We start from the raw sequence: 15,956 nt of genomic DNA, 5'->3' as shown, positions 1-15,956 counted from the left end.
TTTTGTAAGTGACCTTGTGTGAGAAAAATGAAATACTGACGGTGACATAGTAATGACTATACCTTTTTCTGAGATGATGGCTTGACTACAGAAAGTGTTTGAAGTCAGACTGGCTCATGAAATACCAGCATCCAGGGGTATAAATGTATGGTTCATACACGGCGAGTAATACCCATACAAGGAGTACTCCAGGGGGTAGCATGCTTGTGCAGTTGCCAGGGGGAATTGTGGAGAAACTCATAAATTTGAAACAAAGTGTATCAATTTGATTAGAAAATAGTCTTTATGACAACATGTTGTGTGCTGCTATGGCTAATTAAATGTGAAAAATGCTAGTAAGCTAGCCCTCTTGTTAAACTTTTCTCCTGATCTCTTCCCAATTAATGAAACCATTCCCCAAAGATGAGGTGAAAAAAATCAAATAAAGCAATTTGATTTGACGCATGTAACCTGGTGTCCAAGTGTGTTGGAGAAATCCCAGGATGAAGCTAAAGGCTGCTCTGGACATCTCATGCGGGAAATGACATAGAAGAGCTACCAGAGAGGTACACAACTTAATCAAATCATGACATCACCATCTCTTTACAGGGTCATGAGAAACCTGACCAAACAGAAATGTCCCTTTGTTCAACAATGCTGGGAACTTTTAAGCCTTTCCAAACATTCAGATTTGACATCTAAAACATATGTTGGTATTTGATAAACTACAGCTTTGAGGCAGGGTAACAGTGGAGGAGTCTTCTAGAGTGTTGTTGGGTTGTAAGCCTTGAAGAGTCAGGGGCTGAAATAAGGATTTTCAGTGACACCAACTTGAATAAAGCACAGACTATTCTTTTGAGATGCTAGCTTATAACATGGCTATTAGAGGAATATAAAGCCTGAATATAACTTTAATACCATTAAATAACCAATACGTCTGGAAACATATTAGTAAAAGCATTCTATAACTGCTAAGAGGTCTAGAGTAGAAAAAAGAGGAGGAAAAACAGCTAGCCTGAATGGCTTAAACGTTGTAACACCAAAGTTATGGACAATTAGTCAACCGTTTCAAAGTTGTTGTTTTTTTTGTTTTTGTTTTTGTTTTTTTGTTTTAAATAGTGATTTAAATAGCAAGGATACATGATAAAGAATCAAAACCGCTAGATTCAGTCATGGATAGATGTTAAAACAGCTAGCTAACAGTCACAGTAAAAAAATGTTGAGAAATGCAGCCAACAGTCTCAGATAATACATTGAAAAAGCTAGCTAACATTCCTGGATATACGATAGAAGATATTAGCTAATAGTCATGAACAGAGGACTGAAATAGCTCACTTACAGTTAAGGACAAGATGTTGAAATAGCAAGCTAACAGTTACAGATAATGGGTTGAAATAACTAGCTAACAAGAATAGTGAGCTAGAAGAATAGTAAGCTAGCGTACATTAGTGGATTAAATGTTGAGATAGCTAGCTAACATTAATAGATAAAGGGTTGCAATTGCTAGCTTCATTCATGGATAGAAGGTTAAAATGTCTGGCTTACACTTGTGGAAAAATGGTTGACATATTTAACTAATAGTCACAAATTAAGTGTTGAAAAAGCTAGCTAACAGGCACAGTTAAAAGTGAAATAGCTTGCAGTTATGGGCAAAGCCTTAAAATGACTAGCAAATGGAAACATAGGGTAGCTTACACTCAATTTTTACAGTTTGAATGAATTGTTAACATAGCTTGCTTGTAGTCTTAGAAGAAAGGGTTTAAATGACTTGCTATAAAAAACTTAGTGTTGTTAAAGAGCTGATGGTTTTGACTGGAGTGTAAACAAAAACAAATAGATAAATATGACCTTTCCCACGAACAAGACCATTGCTTTCAGACAGAAATGAATCAACAAACTGTAATTTACTAGGCTCGGGACTAAAGGTTGCCTAACTCAAACTTGGCGAGATTTTTCACGACCATGAATTCTGGAGCTCAACGGGGTCCAGCCTTGAGTTTCCTGGCGAAGAACCAGGAAGAGCAGCAGGCCAGATTTAGGAGGTTGGTCCAGACTTGTTTTCTGCTCTGCTCCTTGGCACACATATTGACGCTGTGAGTGGCAGAGCTCCAGCGCTATCCTGGCTTCTATTCTACGCTGCACCATGCTCACCCTCCTGACACGCTGCCCTCTGGCTAGCCTTCTATGTGTGGGCATGAGTGAGTGCAATCGTTTGACCGTGTGAGGGTTCATGGAGTTGTATCTGAGCGCCTGAGTAATCTGTGACTGGCTTGAGTGTGTGTGTGTTATTGTCTCTATGTTAGCTATGTGTGTGTGTGTGTGTGTGTGTGTGTGTGTGTGTGGCAGCTGTGTGCCCTCCTCCTGTCTGCCTGTGGGACAATCAGCCGCTCCCTGCGACCACAGAGACCGAAGGCACAGGACAAGAATGTCTTTCACTGACCAAGCATTGGATGCCAAGGTGCACACATGGTGGTTCGCGTACACACCAAGCAAAAAGGGCACATATATGCACACACACACACACACACACACACACACACACACACACACACACACACACACACACACACACACACACACACACACACACACACACACACATACTCCTTTATTATTGCTGTATTAGTTTCATTGGAAATGTGTTATTTTCCAGGAAAAATGTTATGCAAGGGAACAATCCTAAAGACTTCACACTGGTTTAAAAAAACAAAGTAGTAACTTCGTACAAGACACCCTCAGAAAAAAAATAAAAAGTCAAAATAGCTCAATTTTTTCTCTTAACTTTTTTATGTCAAACAGTGAAATAAATAGCCAGAGCAGCCCCCATAAAAAGTACTTCCATCAGATAAGAAGCGTGTCAGTGAAATGGTCAGTAAAATGAGTTCCCATTTCTTAAACATGGGTATAAAGTAATATATACCTGACATATGTACCTGTCTGTGAGTGACTTGAAACAGTTTGTTCTAAAAATAGAATGAGATCCTCACGAGGTCTTCACGAGATGTTAATGAGATCTTCATAACATCTTCACGAAATCCTCATGAGATCTTCACGAAATCCTCACAAGATCTTAACAAGATCTTCACATTTCTTCTCACTTGCTGAAAAGATGAGGTCATCACACAAGGATCTTCTAACTGATTTCTGACATGTTTGAGGTGTGGGCCTCAAACACCCAGGTCTGCGCTCAGCTGGCCAAACAGTGGGAAAGAGGTTTGTGGAACAAGGAGCCTTAAAGAGCCCCAAGTTAGGCTTAACTTGTTGAAACGATCTGTGAGTTCATGTGACAGTTATCTTCTACATCATGTGTCCTCACTGCAAACTGTCAGAAATCAAGAAGGATTTGATGTCAAACAAATTCATAAAGTTATTCCAAATCATTATGCATTTATTTATTTAAGAACGATTCCCTCTGTGAGTAGCTGTGTAGTTGTCTGAGTCATTGTACAAATGTTTTGTGTGTGGTCAAAGATTATACCTGAACACCTCACAGGAAACAATAGGACATATGACACCCATCATCTTCCCACTGGACATCCAGTTCTTCACACCAACACAAAGCGCTGAACATGTTGGCAACCAGTGTTAAACAATCCCCGTCACTGACAGACGATGTCATCCACGAGGCTGTCCTTTTTTTGTATTTTAACTCGCAGCAGCGTGAACACAGAGAGGCAGTTATTGTCAGTTTCTTCTGTGCAACGCTGGAAAATGGAAAGGTCAAGGCCCACATGAGAAAGGTACTCTGAGTACCAGGAGCATAGCAGATGCAATGAAAATGGTTTATGATGTTGCTGCACCCTGTTGTGAATGTCTTATCCTGAGTGCTTGCTCCCTTAGTTTCTCTGGAGAGAGTCGTTGCTGATGCACGGCTGAAAAGGACGAAACAGATCCAAAAGCAGAATGTGACGTACATGCCGTGAGCAGTCCTATAATAAAGAGGAATAAAGCCTCTTTACCTTACAATACCCCTATATGTATTCATAGTTACCATCTGTGTGCAGTTGTGTCCGCACTCATTTGCACACCTGCCTTTGTCTGCACGACATGCCCTGAATAAATAAAATTAGCACATCAAAACTGAAACAAATGTGGAGGGTTTCTGTGTGGGTTCACGTGGCGTTAGCAAATAGGAGCGGTAGCCCTCATTAGTCATCACCACACTCACAAGAATAAAGGCTCCTGAGGACAAAGATGGACAAAGAGGAGTCTTGTATTGAAGGGATTAAGAAATGATCCTGTGCTGACTGTATGTAAATACGGCTGTGTTCACATTTTGAGCAATTAGGCGAGCAAGTAGAAGCCTTATCTCTGTGAAAGAAAGAAACCCCCTCTCAAAGCAACAGATCGGTCCTTTTACTCTAATTGACCATCCGCGATTCCTCCCAAAATGGAACTCAGCAATCTCAATGGAAACCTTATTTGCATGTCATACATAAACAACAGCCTTTTGGAAGACTATTTGGGTGTGTTTCCTGCCTAAGTCCCTCCTCTTGTGAGTGGAGGAGCATTAAGGGATGGTCAGACTGCTGAATTTCATCCTCGTCTTTTTTCCCCTTATCAATATGTGATGAGGATTTGGAAACCAGAGATGGAGTGCAATTTCTTGCCACGTCCAAGAGGCGAAAGTGTCTCCAACCGGAGGTTATCTGATGTGTGATTCTTGCACCTATGAGAAAATTGTGAATATCTGTGTGATCTAACACTTATTTGTACACGCAATCACTCACGCTCAGGGGTTCCTCAGGGGCCATAAAATGGGCTTAGGGCGTTTTCCCGCTGCCCTTTTTTCTTTTGTGCCACAAAGAAGGATCTAATTAATGAGGGACCCCCATCATGTATCTTCTATCAGAAGAATAGCTCTGTGGCTATCCCCAATAAATGAGCAGTTGAACCCTCTGTCTGTGTCCTGCTGGGAGGGCACTTCCTTAGCAAAGCTGGTTGACCTTGTGTGCGCCTGGCTCTAATCAGGAGCAGCCCAGAGGGTGCCATGATGGCAATAAAACACCAAATACACCCTCTTCTTGTCTCTGTTTCTGCCCCTGCCCTCCCCTGTGTAACCTAAGCTGACACACAAAAACAGGCATGATGCAGAGTCCCCAGAGGGGCACCATGAAGGAGGTTATAAACCATTATAGGCTAGGTTAGCCCACGGTGACAGCGCGGCTTGTTCGTCATCCTTTGAGCAGGTCCGCGTGCTGGGCAGTCCCAGCCTCTCATCCGCCGGGTTGAATAGAACCACAGGGCTCTGGCTCCGTAGAGATAGTGTTATCTGGGCCGCCACTGGGCCTCCATCACAGCCGTATATACACACACTGAGGACACTCTGTACACATTAATGTGAGGGTAGACAAAGAAACCTGTGGCCAGCACAAATATAAGGGCCTTTAATTTGAGTGACACGGACATATGTGCACAGTCAAGGACAAACAAGCACAAATGTAAAAGTTCACACACTCTGAGGTACGATGGATGCCCTTCATCTATAGTGTGACACTGGCACATTGTTTTCCAACATCGTCTCTCAATCTGTTGCTTTAATTTTCATTTTTAGTGCACCAAGAGTAACCCACAGCCTTAAACAGGTATAAATAACCTGTAGGATCAGCATCTACATCAGCTGGAGTGATTTTCCTCACGCAGGGTGCCCACTGGTCACACGTCTCGGCCTCGGATCAGGCCGTAGACCCCGCTGTTCGTAGGAATCTGAGTTATTCCACCCATTCCTGGAGATCTCCACACATGACCTGTTGCCGCTGGGAGCAGTGAGCCTGAGGTACGGGGGATAAGCCGCATTTCTGAACTTTTCCTCTTACGGTTTCAATTAAAAAGAGATTTGAGGTGGAAAAGCACATTTTCATACGTATGGGTATGTGAACAAAACCCTGGAAAAAAAGCAAGAAAAAAAATGTTGACATAAGTTGTATATACTGTGTTTAATTTTAACCACTTATGATCAACACATCTGGAGCCAGTATAAAAACCAAATATTATATGAGAAACAGTGATGTCCTTTGACATCAGTACAGTGATTTCATTTGGAACATTTGGAGTTTACTGAACTGTTGATTGAAGGGTTGCTTTTCCTCCTGTTAATCTCATTTGACTCTAAAGAACACACTTTAGCACTCTTCCATAAAAAAACTTTGACGAATTGATTTCTCTGTCTCTCTCTGTCTCTCTTTGACTGGGCTTCAGGTTCTTATTTCACACCTCTGACCTCCTGTGAAGCAGGGACAGACATCGCCAAAAGTGTTTTTGCACAAAGGTTTTTACAGTGTGAACATCTTGCCTGAGGACAGTGATTGGTTGGTCATTTCAAATGCCCTCATAGCTCTGGCGCTCTCTGAACTCTGGGCCTTTGTGATTTTCAGCTTTTGTTGATCACAGGCATCTCCAGTACTTTTTAAAAGGCATTTAATTCATTTATAACACTTTAATCCTTGATACTGTTTGTTATAGTCATGCCTTGCCTTGCCTCACTGGTATCTAGTGTTTGTTTTTTTTTTTAAATTTGTCAGCTCTCCATTTGGGTTTAGACCCAAACAACTTCATTGACTGTGAGAATTTCTTTGCCCTCCTTCAATTTTAGGCTTTGAGACACTCCCATGGTACTATACAATGACATCCAGAGTCCATAGATCATTAACTGGTGAAAAAATTGCAGTTCTTCCAAAGTCCACTTGGTTTTGGTTTAAGTAGCACATTTCTCTGTCTGCATTTGACGTCATCAATTTGTCTGCAATTCTATTAGGGCAGGGGTGGCCAACCTGCGGCTCGCGAGCCACATGTGGCTCTTTGTCTTTCAGTGTGTGGCTCTTCGATCCATTCATAAAAATATATATAAAGATATAAGTAGTGGCGGGCTGATCAATCTAAAATATTGATATACTGATGTCAGCATTGGGTTAAGTGTTGATCAATATTTGAGTGTACAGATTGATACTTAAGTTTCAGTTTCTCTTCTCTAGTACAAATTTAAACACACAAACACAATAAATCTCACTTTGAAAATTGAAAATGTATTGATTTGCATTTTATGCCAATTTGTTTATGTGTGAGAGGAAGCTTGTTTGTAAGACCCCGTGCGTGACGTGGCTCTCTGTAGTACCACGGTCATTTTGTGGCTCTTGGTCTCTGACTGGTTGGCCACCACTGTATTAGGGTGACCATATTCTGAAAACCCAAAAAGAAGACACCCTACCTGGCCTCTTGGAGATACTTTAAAATTACCCAAAGATGACAAAGAAGCCCATACACAGTCATTAGTTTGAAGGATTTCTTTTCTTTTTGAAGTTAAAATTTACTTGTGCTTATTATGGGCAAAATGGTTTTGCCTTTATTTGCAGTTGATGCGTTGACAGATTGGTGCCAGCTTTGCAGACAGTACACAGGGCTTCCCATCGGTCAGGACCATGACTCTTTCTGCAGTTTGTCTGGATTTTCTTCCTGGAGCAGAGCAGTCAGCACATTTTCTGTTTGGATCCGAGAGAAGGAGTGGCCTGGGTCTTTTGTGTCATGAGGTGTGTGGCATGTAGCTGTGCATGCTTAACATCTTAATCTTAAAACACTAGAAAAACCCAGGTAATTTTTTTTTCAAGGTTTTTTTTTTTTTTTTTTTTTTTTTAGTTTAAACCTTTTCCCCCAAAGGTTACCATTTACAGATCTCCACTTGCAGCAAAAATCTTTTTAAACTATCAAATGTCAGGCTGTTGGTTGAATCTGCTGTTGGCTCATAACGAAACATGAGCTTACATTGTACAGCAACATGCTATCATATATCTGACCCTGAATGGTTTAGCGGGTCCAGACCTGTCCATGCTTATTAATGATAAACCCTGACAGACCTCTTTATCTCTTAACTGCTCTCACTCACAATTCTGAGCACAGCTACAAGTTGATGGCAAGTCAACAACACGAGCAGGGATTTTTGTTTTATTTCCTCTTTATTTGACACCATTTATTGCATCAAGGCATGATTGCATTATTAAACAGCTTTAAAAAAGTACATATGAAAACAACATGGTAAGATTGAAGAGTTGGTATCAAACTTGATCAATATGATACATTATGAAAATCCCAAGTGTTTTAAATTTACATGAATCTTTCAAACAATTTCCCATTTAAATGTTGAAAATATTTTAAAATTTCATATTTGTGAAACCAAACAGTACAGATAAAAAAAGGCATACACAAATGGAATCAAGAACAAAAATCTATCACCCAGTGACAGAAAAAAACCCTCTCTTGATAAAATCAGCCAGAAACACCAATAAACTGCATATTTGTTAGGTTAACAGATTTGGCGAAATATAATCAATTCATGTTGAGTTTTTCTATCTTTTTTTAAACAAAACAAAACAAAAAGAAACATTCGAGATAAAAAAACTCTTTCCATGTTGACTTATTGCAGTGTTGAGCACTATGTAGAAACTGATATGGACAAACAACAAATGCATCACTGCCTTTATGGTCGGTAAACTTAAAATACAATGCTTTATGCTGAATGAAAATACAATTCAACCTTCTGAAAAAAAAAGTTGTCCCACTTTCCTGAAACTGATGTCTATCAAAGTGCATAATGTTTAAACTTTAAAGTCAATTTCAAGGTGGTAAAGAGCCCCTGGAGTCCAAAAGTCAGCTTTCTTTTCTTTTCTTCTCCTTTTTTTTAATCTTTAGTGTATAATATAACTGTCTTGTTTGAACATGTCATTATCTGGTACACATTATATATGTACGTTTTGCACACAGAATATCAACTTGAGCAGAAAATATATTCATTCATGTGCTGTGGATTTCTTGTGCCCACAAGTCAGTATCTTTTGCACCTCAGTTAATATCTTGTACGCACAGTTTAATATCTTGTGTGCACAAAACAATAAGATTGGGCACACTAAACATTAAATTGTGCTCACAAGTTCCAACAAGATAACTTTATGTGCTTACAATAAAATATCTTGCTCCCATGACATAATTTTATTGTGGGTACAAGATAATAAGCATGCTCCCACAAGATAATACCCTGTGCACACAAAATTACATCTTGTACCACAACGTTCAATGTTGATTGCACAAGATGAATTTCTTACTCCCACAGGATAACATCTTGTGTGCACATGATATTTTGTTGACATAAGTCATTATAACATTGTGTGCACAAGACAAGTAGCTTTTCCCACAGAATAACAACTTTTGTGTACAAGATAATATTATGTTTCCAGATGACAACATCTTGTTCCCACAAGATAACTGATGTGTGCATGGTATTACTAACCTGCTCCCACAGGACAACAACTTGTGCAGTTGGTTATCTTGTGCACACAAGATAACAAGCCTATTTCCAAGAAACAATAAATGGCATGCACAAGATAATATTTTTTAGCCACAAGACAATACTATGTTTCCATGAGATAACTTTCTTGTGGATAAGAAATGAAGCTTTGTGACCACATGATAGTTATATGATGTGCACAAGATAATCCTCCTGATTCCACTGGAGAACAGAATGATATATATATATATTTTTTTACACTATTAGACTTCAGGGGCTGAACTCTGCTCCTCCTATTTTTGCAATACAGAAGTGTAGACAAATGGCAAATGTTCCTGCCTAGCTTCATGCTATATACTTTAGTGAATATATATTAAATTGACTATATAACAAAGTCATAGAAGACTACTTTCTGACTAAGATTTGTGTGTCCTCATCTTGCACTGATAACTCTGATCATCACATCACAAAGACGACGGAGATGAACGACAGGTTTTACTGCATGTTAGTAGAAAAAGTTCAACGCTCATGTAGCAAAATAGACTCCTCAGTCCAACAGTGCTTGTTGTGGAGTGCTTTGAAAGAGGGTGGTTGGGTTCCCGCTGCTTTTCTCCTCCTTTTGTCATCATTTCATACATAAAAAAAAGATCAGCAACAAATCGCTGCAGATCAGCACTCACTTGAACACATTCCCTTCTTTCCATCAGTCTCACATCTGAGCTGTTATAGTTCAGGAAAATACAGGATATGCATTTGTCTTGTTTTTGCAAACAGTTTTTCTCATTCTAGAGGGGAAAAATGCTGTTTGATGATTTACAGAGTGTGATAATCCCTTTTTAATTCTTCAATAAGCTTTTCTTGCATTATTTTCTGCCTATTGTTCATCGTTCTTCCAAGGAAACAGGAGTCGGTGGCAGAAAATAATCCCTTATCATGCTGCTTAACACACACAGTCTAATTAATGCATTTTTTGAGGAACTTGTTAATAGACTGGATCAGAGATCCATCTCCAGATAGTGGTTTGAGATATTTCTTGTTTGTATAAAATAAAATGGAGAGCATTTGCTGCAGGAACAGTGTACTGCATTTATTGGGGATGCGGACGTGACCTCTGTGTAGTTCTGCTCTCCTCTCCAGAGCAATAAGGTCAGGCCAGTTATCAGAGCCGCCCAGGGGATTAGGTGTAGATCATTAGGAGTCTATGAGGTCTGGGGTCAAAGGTCACAGATAGGCCTCCACTCTGTCCCATGGCTGCATCTCTGTAAAGAAGCCCTCACACAAGCCAAACCCTTGATCCAGAGTCAGAGGAATCGCCTGTGCCTCTTCTTTGATCTCCTCCCACGGCTGCAACACCGCCTCCTCTGGCTGCTCGGGGAACAGCGCTGCAGGCTCGTCGAACTGCTGCTGGTGCAGGTGCTGCTGACTCTGGAGCAGCTGATCCTGGTCCAGCTGCTGCAGCGGGAGGTGAGCCTGTCCCATGTTTGCAGCACAATCCATGGAAACAGCATTCAAATCCATATAGGCATAGGACTGGTGGGGGTTCAGATGCTGGTTCTGACCCATCATATCCCCACTGCTTCCACACCACCTCCCTAGACCTGCTGCTGGGTGCTGCTGCCTCCCCTGCAGGGACACCTCCATGTCGCACCCAAGGGAGCTCAGCGCTGTATTGATGTCCAAATCCTCAAAGGTGCTACAGCTCCCGCTGAGAACATCGTCAAACACGGATGCCAAGTCAAAGTCCCCTCTCAGGATGTCCACTTTGTGGGCATCTGTCGCCAGAAGAGGAGACTCCGCTCCCCTCTGTGGCTTGCTTTTAGATGAAATGTTCTTTTGTTTGCCTCCAGCTTGATAAGGGTAGCCATTTTGAGCACTGTGATACCCTTGAAGCAGTTTGCCCTGTCTGTGGGGGCCTCCGCCTCCTCCACTGCTGCTGCTGTAGTGGCTGGCAGACATCCTCCTGCGCTTGAAGATCCCATTGACAAACATGTCAGCGTACTGCGGATCAATCTGCCAGAAGCCCCCCTTCCCCGGCTCGTCTTTCTGTCGGGGGACCTTCTTGAAACACTTGTTGAGGGACAGGTTGTGACGAATCGAGTTCTGCAACACAGACGAAAAAAAAAAAGAAAAAAAAGAGGATAATTAGCAGGATGCCATTGGCTTTGAGCAAATTTGAGTTAGTCATGCAAATAGTGAATGTGTAAGAGAAGACTAGACGAAAGGAGGAGGAGGAGGGGGGGCTGTATTGTTGTTGTTTGTATAGAAAAGCGAATGAACCTAATGAGGCTTTCAAGTAACAGGCAGCCCAGTGCATTTCAAACATGATCAGCTGTGCTTAGCTGCCATCTCTCTCAGGAGCCCTCATTAGCACACACACACACACACACACACACACACACACACACACACACACACACACACACACACACACACACACACACACACACACACACACACACACATTGGAGGCTTTCTTGCCTCATCATCATTCCCCTTGGACAAAAAACACTACACGAGCACTCTGTTGGAAGATGGAAATTTCTAGGCCTACTGCATTAACACACACTTGTCATGGAAATAATTAGAAGCAAAGAATGGACTCATTGGATTCTCAGGCTCACATCCTCCTTTTTTTCTGTTGAAACTGAAGAAGGTACTAACTTTATCAATACAACACTTAACAATCCACCTAGAGGGCCTCACGTACAATAAGGAACAAAATACATCGACCAACTTTGTTCACATTCAAGGTTTCGGGTAAGATTTTGAGCCAATGCGATGACATCCACTACAGAGTCATGACTGTTTTTAAAGCAGGTGGTGACTCACATCTGTCTTACAAAATCTACTTAAGTAAACTCTGTGATAACACGGAAAAAAAGATTTTGAAGGGGAAAAATTAAAAGGGGCTCCAGGAAAAACAATTAAATTATCCTCCAGGATAAAAGACATAATGAATGCTTCTCTGCAGGATGAAGTAGTGGTGTCTGATGGTAACACTGGGATCAATTGCTCACCCTTCTCTCCCTCACCTTGCAATTTATCTGACTCATCAATAATAAAGGGAGAGTTAGAGTCTCGGTTACCTGCCAGCTGGGCTCCGCGTGTCTGTAGTAGCAGAAATTCTCTGTGATCCAGTTATAGATGGTGGACAGAGTCACTTTAGGCTGCTTGCTGGCCTGCATTGCCATGCAGATGAGAGACGCATAGGAGTACGGTGGTTTGACTTTTGGGTTGGTTTTGTAGTCGATCTCCACAGGTGGACTGGCCTGGATAGGGATCTGTGGGTAGCTGGTGCTTCCCGGATGTGCGTAGCTCGTGAACAGCGTCGAGTCACTGCCGGAGGTAACAGGACTGCCGAGGTACAGAGGCATCCCGGTTGATGCTGTGTCACCGGCTGGGGGGCTGGATGGAGAGTCAGTGCCGCCTCTGGGGAAGCCGAGCCGCTTGAGGTGGAGGTGCTGCTGGGAGGATGGACAGCCCGGTCCCGCTCCGTTTGGCCGCTCCGGGTCTGCGCTGAGGATGGAGAAATTCTGGAGCCAGTGGAGGCTGGTGAGGCTGTCGTCCAGGGGGACAGCGTCTGTGCCAGGGACCTGGTCTTCCGGATAGACTGCCAGCCATTTCTCCTTAAACTTAGAGGCGATGTCAGGGCTCGTGAGAACCGGCATCCTGTATTTGTTTCTCGTGGTGGGGGCTGAAGACAGCAGAAATTTCCTCAGATCGGCATTTAAAGTTGTGTTTACCCCTGAGGAAAAAGTAAAGAAAATAACACTTTGTCAAAGCAAAGCCCAAGTATCCACAACAGTTAACTGCTGTTTGATCCAAACGCGCAATTATTTAATCCCACAAACCACCGAAACTGATGCGTAACGCTCCTACCTCCAGTGCAGTCTTATCGGAGGAGATTCTCTCTGTGCACCTGTTGCAGTCTGCCTCTGCCTGAGGTCTGCCTCTCCTCTCTGAGGTCTCAGCGGCTCATCCAGTCTCTGCGCAACAAGTGCAGAGGGGGGAGGGCGAGTAGCATCCAGTAACAGCTCATTTGTGGGGAGAGGAAAAAGGGGGGCACTTACAACAGATCCATGTCGGCTGGACAGAAAAAGAATGTTACTCGTTCCCTTCGCTGAGTGTGTGTGTGTGTGTGTGTGTGTGTCCGTGGGAGGTCAAGAAGTGAGAATGTGTGGAGGATGCAAAATAAGTAGCTCATAAAGCCCGAGAGACTGCCCAGTAACCTTTAAAGGCCTGAAGGGGGTTTCTGATTGGCTGCCTGTGCTTGCTTCAGCAGGTTTTATTTTAACGCACACACAACGTGTGTCTCGCAGTCACAAACTGACGCAAAAGACAAAGCATCCAATTGAGTGATTGTTCAAGTTGTGTGTTGAAGCGTGGTCGCTCTATTATTGCATTAAATCTTTGTCTTCATCCCGGAAATAGGCTGAAATTTGACCTCTCCGGCGCGCGTCACGTCACCCCCTCCCATCTTCTTTGGTGCTGAAAAGACGCGCCACACGTCCCGCTTGGAGCACACTCAACACCTGAAAAGAAAACACTGCACTCTGTCAATCCTGTGCTTTTCACCGTGGGATACACCGTGGATAGTGCAACTTTTCCAACGTGAAATGACACGTGTTGATTGAACTCTTCAGACTTTACATAATCGCTTGTGCACAGTGCCTCATTAATCATCTTCGTCACAGTTTATTGAATGAAAGTCCAACTTTCTATCGCAAAAAGAAAAGAAAAGCAAAAAAAAAGCAGTACAAAAGAGAAAATATACGTCATATATGACGCTTCAAGTGAGGTGGAATTTATTGCATTTTTAATGTCCAGTGCTATAAAAACATACAAGCTCAATTGTTCAGATTAAAATTAAGTAAACTAGTTTTCAGGTCGTGTCATGTTATCTCAGATTAAAATTCCCGAACTGTTTAAAGGATACGGCAATATGACCCTGAATACTAAACCCTAATAAAAAGAAATAACTTGGTGTCAAAATCGACACATACAGGATGACCAGCGACTCATGAGGTCAGAATGGTCCGTACAGGTCTGTGACCGTGTTAGTCTGGAATATAGGGAAACACTGCCACTCAGTGAATAAACGATGCATTGCAGTTGCAACCAGTAGAAAGGAGCATTTGTCTCCTGGCGTAAAGGATTCGAAAAAGGCATCCAGAGGGAGAAGAACAGAATTTTACTTAGGGGTGCCATTTTTAATGGCTATGCTTTACGTAAAGGGCTTGACATTAACTTTTTTGTTCACCAGCCACTGTGGCTAGTGGTATCCCTGAGTTACTAGCCACTCAGTATTTTCACTGGCCACAATTTGTTGTTGGACAATTATGTTCAATATGATTAAAGCCAATAAAAACATGCTAAAGTTTAATTAAAGAAGATTTACAACCTCTTTAAATGTAAATGACCCCTATGCACACTCAAAACAAGACTAGATCAGTGTTAAAATCCACTGGTCCTTAATCAGGTATTCAGCTCTGATAAAGTTGTGTGTAACATTGTGCTCCTTTCATATGAGAATATGCAGTCTATTAAGACATAGTAATTAAAATAGTAGTTTGTTATTGCTTATTATAAAATGGTAAAGGGGATTAATTGAACTGATAAAAACTCAGCAAGAGACACTGTCTGCTTAAATATTTATTAACAATTGTAATCAGAAAATCATTTTTTTTTCATGAGAATGAAGAAAGGTAAATTAAATTTCCTCAGAGCTTTCATCATCAGACTCATCTTTTTGCTTGTCTCTCTGCTCCATGTTTGACATAAAATTCAACCCGCCAAAGTGGCCAGTGGGAGCTGTGGTGTTACCAGCCACTGCCGAAATCCACCAGCATTTGGCCGCTTGGCCGGTGTTAATGTCAAGCCCTGCTTACATATATGGAAAATCAAATCAGTAGGAGACTTTCTTTTTTAAGTCTATTGTTATGTTCTCTCTGTTTAGCCTTGAAGTGGATTTGATTATCATACAGATGTAAATTTTAGACTGTTTGTACCATAATTAAGTCCTCTCTTTTAGCAACAAACTAAAAATATGTTAAGAAGTCCATTTAAAGAAAACACACATTCTTGCTCTTTCACAGCCTCAGATTGTTTTGAACATTTTACAGTGACAACCATCTCTCCTCCTTCTTACATGTTTGCCTACACATCAGCTAAGGTAAAGACTAGGACTGCAGAGGCTCATAAGGACTGGCTTATTGTCGGGCACAGGGGATGGACGAGCTGCAAAATCTTTGCTGAAACACTTCCTGTCTCGTTATACACACCAGGCCAGCTGTTACATCCTGTCAAAATATTGGATTAGAAAACTGTCCCCAGGTTTGATCAGGTTGTTTAAGAAGAGCCTTTAAATGTTTGTACAGCTGTTCTAATTGTATCCTGACTGTCCTTAAGCAAGAGCTGTGCACACATGGCTACAGAAGATGTAATGGCTGAAATGAGAGTGCTAAGGAGGACTGTCACACCAGCAAGCTTTGTGTTTCTTGTAAACCTCTGCTGGATTTCTATATTAGAATAGCAAATTCAAGTTTATTAAATATGTAACGCGTATAAGAATATGGCAAATTAAAATTAATTCATTCAGCTACAAAATTGTTGGGCTGAAACTGGTGGAGACTAACTGTGGTGGTGAGAAGCCCCAAAATTTAGGTTGGTCTTTTCTAGCTTAGTGATTAAAAGTAGCAATTTGTAG

General features: G+C 41.7%; 1 protein-coding gene across 1 annotated transcript; it reads right to left on the bottom strand.

Annotated features, from left to right (window-relative positions):
• Nucleotides 1-8,033: 8,033 nt before the first annotated feature.
• On the bottom strand, nt 8,034-13,387 carry foxj1b (forkhead box J1b). Its single transcript, XM_074663264.1, has 3 exons — nt 13,130-13,387; nt 12,337-12,995; nt 8,034-11,350 (listed from the first exon to the last, which is right to left on the bottom strand). Exons 2-3 carry the CDS (start codon nt 12,916-12,918, stop codon nt 10,472-10,474), a joined length of 1,461 nt encoding a protein of 486 aa, XP_074519365.1. The 5' UTR covers nt 12,919-12,995; nt 13,130-13,387; the 3' UTR covers nt 8,034-10,471.
• Nucleotides 13,388-15,956: the final 2,569 nt, after the last annotated feature.

Source organism: Halichoeres trimaculatus, unplaced genomic scaffold (genome assembly GCF_033239565.1).
Source record: "Halichoeres trimaculatus isolate MK-OKI-2021-1 unplaced genomic scaffold, fHalTri1.1 fHalTri1_scaffold_23, whole genome shotgun sequence".
Taxonomy (NCBI): domain Eukaryota; kingdom Metazoa; phylum Chordata; class Actinopteri; order Labriformes; family Labridae; genus Halichoeres; species Halichoeres trimaculatus.
This window is presented reverse-complemented; position numbering and strand designations above follow the sequence as displayed.